Source organism: Poecilia reticulata, linkage group LG4 (genome assembly GCF_000633615.1).
Source record: "Poecilia reticulata strain Guanapo linkage group LG4, Guppy_female_1.0+MT, whole genome shotgun sequence".
In the NCBI taxonomy this organism is placed as follows: domain Eukaryota; kingdom Metazoa; phylum Chordata; class Actinopteri; order Cyprinodontiformes; family Poeciliidae; genus Poecilia; species Poecilia reticulata.
In genome coordinates this window covers 4,641,548-4,646,486 of record NC_024334.1, presented here as the reverse complement: position 1 = coordinate 4,646,486, position 4,939 = coordinate 4,641,548, and the positions used below count along the sequence as shown (strand labels likewise).

Here is a 4,939-nt window from a genome sequence, read left to right as displayed (position 1 = left end):
GTCGCCATGGCAACCATCACATTTACCTGAGCGTCCACAAGCCTTACCTGTAATCTGGAAATATTTGGATCAGTTGTTTTTACTGTAAAACAAAGAATCTGCTTAAAGTTCTTCTAGAAAAAAAAACTCTGGATAAAACCGAGTTTATTACACTAAAAATGAGGATTTATCACATTTAAAATAAATCAGATTTAAGTTTGGAACAAACTGCATCTTACATTAAATCTGCACTGTAAAAACACAAAACTTGTTTGTTCCTGTTTCTAGAACAAATAACTTGGTACACTTAAAAAAAAGAAAAACTCCAAGTAGCTTTTCAGCAAGAAACAGCTTAATATAAGTCAATAAACATTTAATTTATAACGAGACTTTTTTCCATCCAATAAGTGAAATAATCCATCAGTGGAACCAGAACTTTTTCACCAATATTAAGAAATTATCAACTTTAACTTATATTTGTAGCTGAACTGTTACTTGTTGGTTTTATTTTATTTCAGATAAACTAAAACATCTGAACTAGAAAAACTTGGTCAGTTTATGTTTTTGCAGTGGATATAAAGTGACTCCAAGCAGAAAATATCCAGAAGTTTCCTTTAAACCAGTGACTTCCTGAAACACCTGCAGTCCTCCAGGTAAACCTGCCCTGCCTGGAGGGGGCGCTGCAGCGGAGGTCAACCCGGTTCTGGTCAGAACTTCAGCTGGTTCTGGTCATGGAGCCACATGAGGAAGACATCAGTGAGATGAAGATCCTCTGCTCGGAGCGTCAGGAGGTCAAAGGTCGAGCCACGTCACAGTTTTCTGACCGTTTACAGTCTGGTTCTGTATTCAGTTGGTCCAGCGCCTCCTGCTGGAGCGCCTTGGTGCCGCCGGGGGCTGATGGCGCTGCCGCCTCACCGCTGCCGTTCCTCTGAGGCTCTGCGGTGGCGGCGGCGGCTTGGCTCTGCTCCTCCTCCCGCTGCTGCTGCAGCTCCTCCTGCAGCTGCAGCTCCTGCATCAGCTGCTGCAGCTTGCAGGCTTTGCGCAGCTCGTTTTGCTGGATGATGGCGTACAGATGCTCGGTCAGCTGCTCCTTCACGTCCGTCTTCCTGTGCAGGTCCAGCTTGGCCGCCACGTACTCGGCCTCGGCCTTCTCATAACGCTTCCTGGGAGGCAGAGGTTTGATTTTAATGATGGAAATTAAGTTATAATATTAGAATAAAGTTGTTTAATGAGAAAAACGCTCCAGTAGAGTTAATGAGATCCGAGCGGCTCGGTCCGTCTGGTTCAGTTCTGCTGATGATAATCATTTGGTTATGATGCTTTAAAACATGAAGTATAACTTCAGTAATACTCAACATTCCTCACTTTAACTTTAAATTATTTTTCTAGGAGTTTAGTAATAAAACTAATATTTTATTATTACAACGTCGCTCTCACATTGTTACGACTTTACTTGGACATTCGGGCGACTATTCTGGAATTCTTACTTCATTTTGACATTATTACAACTTTTTTTTGGATTAAAGAAAATTCTAACTTTGGGACCAAATTCTTCCTGAGTAAGTAAGTTTTTCTAAAAGTCGGTTGAATTAAATTGGTTGTGACGATTGTTAAACGTCTGATCAGACGAGTTTCAGATTCCTTCAGAGTTTCATGAGGGAAGCGTCGTTTTCCTCCAATCAGAGAACAGAACCGTCCTGGACATCGAGCTCTGACCGCAGAAATACAGTTTGAATTGTGAAGAACAAAAAAACACAAGCTTGTTGGAAACGTCTCAACGACAAACCAGGTCGAGTCAAAAATTACTTCATAATTTAACACTTTGAAATTGGGCCCCTGTCTCTTTAAGAAGCTCCTTCTGTTTCTGAAGCTCCGCCTCCAGGAAGTCGTCCCAACATGGCTCCTCTATTAACCCTTTGATGTTTTTACCAGCTGCTCTGAGCAGCAGCTCCTGTAATGAGCTCAGCAGCTGGTTGCTAATTGCTGCTGGCTAGTCTGAAGGAGTGTTGCATATTTAGCTGTGCCAAATGCTAGGTCATCCTGGCGTTTTGCACAGCTGAATGGTTGCCATGGAGATTAAAGGATTCCTCAGGTTTGTTGTTGAATTTCAAGGGGAATAACATTAGAACTTGATAGAAATAAAAAAAGTTGATTTTAGATGATACTGCCGCTTTAAATTTGCCCTGCACAGTTTGGCACAGGCTTCAAGTCAGGAAGCCTGGAGTTCTTCCCCACCTGGCGGCGCTGTAGTCCCAGCTGGCCTGCTCTATCCGGCCCCGCAGGATGCCGATGTCGCTGGACACCATGTCGTCGAGCGCCTGCAGCTCCTTCTGGATCCGCCTCAGCTTCACCGCCTCGGCTTGGGTCTGTTTGGACCTGAACACAGCAGACGTTTACTGCGGTGGGTTCTGGCTCCGCCCCCCATCTGACCTGATCAACATCCAGAACCCGATCCAGAACCCGGCAGTGCTTACTTCTCAGCGATTGTTTTAGCCAGAAGAGCTTTGGTCAGCTTGTTTCTCTCCTCGATGACTTTCTGCTCCTGCTGCAGCTGCTCCAGACGCGTCTTTTCTCTCCTGCAGTCGCAATAAAACAAACAATTTCACAAAAAGGAAAACTTAAAAATAAAAATGTACATTTTTCTGGGGGAAGAAACGCGTCCTTGTACAGTCGCAGAGGTAAAATTTGCAACAGTTCATGTCCAACATGTGGGGGGTCTGCAGAGATGTTAGCTGCCCATTTCCTGACATTTGACCTTGACAAGTTCTGGATGGAGGGAAGATTGCTCCCTGCCGTCTTAACTGGTTCTGTTCTGAAGATGGTCCAAACCACAGTAGCCATCTTTCCATCTAATCATGATGTGAAGTTTACAGGAACTAAAATCTAAATATGAACTAGGCGTGTTTCCACCTACTGGTTTGGAGAAAACCAGCCAGACTACACAAAGCATAAGTTTGTCAAATGTTGATGCTACACATGGCTGTAAACAGGAAGTAGAAGTTGCTAATTAGCATGAACCACAGAGATTTGGATTCTGCATTTTCTTGGTGCCTCTGGTAAGGCACAGACCCCCCAGTGGATGGGATGGTTTGCTGCATCAGAACTTATTACAAACGTGTTAGCATATCCCCTTTAATGAGGAGTCCCACTGGCCCAGGCCTGATGTAAAGTTCACTATGAAATCTGATTGGCTCAGCTCCTGTGCCTCTTGTGATGTCATCAGTCCAATTAAACAAACAGAAGCTTTTCCACCTTCAGTTTGTTTTAAAACATTCAATTTTGTGGATCCTGATGATTTCTTTGACCAACTGGGTCTTTCCTGTTGGAGCAAATTCATTATGATGAGAATAAATCAGAACTTGATGTGAAAGTTGAGGCCAAACTCACATCTCCACCTCCTGCTTCTCCAGCTCTTTCACCACAGGAACCTCCTCCTTTTTCCCCTCCTCTGCTGTCGGGAGATGTTCCTTATTCTGCTTCATGTTAGCGGGTTTCTGCTGCTTGTCCTGTCCGGCAGCAGCAGCTCCTGTCTGGTCAGGAGGCTGACTTTCCATTGTCAGCGGTGGTGTGCTGAGCTGTTGCCCCGGCGGGAGGGTCTGTGAGCCGGCTAACTGAAGCGCTCTCTCCCGCTGCATCTGTTGCCGGTTCCGGCTGGATGTCGGAGGCTTCCTACCGCGGGGAGCGGCAGAAGGGCCAGCGGAGTCTGTGAAAGTACAACCGGCTCATGTTAGGGTTAAAGCGGGTTAAAGTCTCAGACTGGGTCGGTTTTATTTTACCTTTCTGCTGGATTCTCCGCAGCTCCGCTTCAGAAAAACCCGCCCAGCCGCTCATTCTACCGCCTCACAACGAGACCAGCCCCCGGAAACATCCAGCTAAAAATACTCTGTGGTTTAAAGAGAGAAAATCACTGAAAACCTCAGAGAAACATCGAAAGAAACACTCAACACTTCCGCCATATTTGTTTACCATTGCCACGCGAAGGACCGCAACAAGACCGGCGAGATGGTCGCCCCAACTAACGCCTGATTAAAAATGAAAGGATTGTATCGCAAGTAAAGAACAACCAAATCTTAGCTTGTTTTTATCGTCTCAGCCGGTGTTTCTAAATTTATCTTTGTTGTGCCTATAAGCATTGACGCCTCCAGAAAAAAATTTATTCGGGTGACCACAGCAGGCCAATATCAGGACTACAGATAGATAACTTCGTCAGACCGTAAGTATTTTTAGTTTTATTTAATGCTTTTCCTTTTTTAACCTATTCTTTTTCCCATCTAGATGCAGTAAATATTTCAAAGTTTGAGTAAATAAATTAAGTTTCCTAGAAATGTATGCATACTAATAGCCTTTTGTAACTTTTGGCAACATAATACCAATGATCAGTTTCCTCTTGGAGACATATATTTGCAAACAAAAAGTCTGTCGTTTTTCTTTCATCTTTGCATTTGTAAATTAATTTCTTCAATTTCAATTTCAATGATTATATTTATTGTTCATGTTAAACATAGAGCCAAAAAATTCAATTAACCTGAAGAGTTTCCATCATCACAATAAACAAACTTTGGTTAATTTGGCTATAAATAAAATAACTGTCTTGTTCACAGATCATCATTTGTTGGTTCCTTTTCAGATCTCTGAAGTGCCTGAGGTCGGAGGGGTCAGAGGTTAAACCTAAGAACCACATTCTGAGAAACCTGCGTGAAATTAGTTCTGTTGACCTGAAAAGTGGAGAAGTAGAGCTGGTGTCTCAGCGTGGCTCTGGATTTTCAGGATTTGGTAACGGAGGCAGGGATGGATGTTTGGATTCTCTGAGTTGTCTCAGTAGAACCTGTGTCTATAAACCCTCACCATCTTCATCATCAACCTGTGCGTTTCTAACGGCGGCCATCTTTATCATCAGCTCGAGCGTTTCTAACGGCGGCCATCTTTATCATCAGCTCGAGCGTTTCTAACGGCGGCCATC

The 4,939-nt window shown here is 43.9% G+C and overlaps 1 protein-coding gene across 1 annotated transcript; it reads right to left on the bottom strand.

The window, feature by feature from the left end:
• Positions 1-364: 364 nt before the first annotated feature.
• gorab (golgin, rab6-interacting) lies at positions 365-3,956 on the bottom strand. The gene is made up of 5 exons (XM_008406418.2): positions 3,756-3,956; positions 3,367-3,682; positions 2,454-2,555; positions 2,215-2,355; positions 365-1,142 (listed from the first exon to the last, which is right to left on the bottom strand). Exons 1-5 carry the CDS (start codon positions 3,808-3,810, stop codon positions 764-766), a joined length of 993 nt encoding a protein of 330 aa, XP_008404640.1. The 5' UTR covers positions 3,811-3,956; the 3' UTR covers positions 365-763.
• Between the last annotated feature and the right edge of the window lie 983 nt (positions 3,957-4,939).

Excerpts from the sequence above, each read along its gene's own strand:
- gorab (XM_008406418.2), bottom strand. The coding sequence starts at position 3,810 with ATGAGCGGCTGGGCGGGTTTTTCTGAAGCGGAGCTGCGGAGAATCCAG. Across the intron at positions 2,556-3,366 it reads GAGAAGCAGGAGGTGGAGAT|GAGAGAAAAGACGCGTCTGG; the intron begins GTGAGTTTGGCC and ends TTGCGACTGCAG. Across the intron at positions 2,356-2,453 it reads GCTAAAACAATCGCTGAGAA|GTCCAAACAGACCCAAGCCG; the intron begins GTAAGCACTGCC and ends TGCTGTGTTCAG.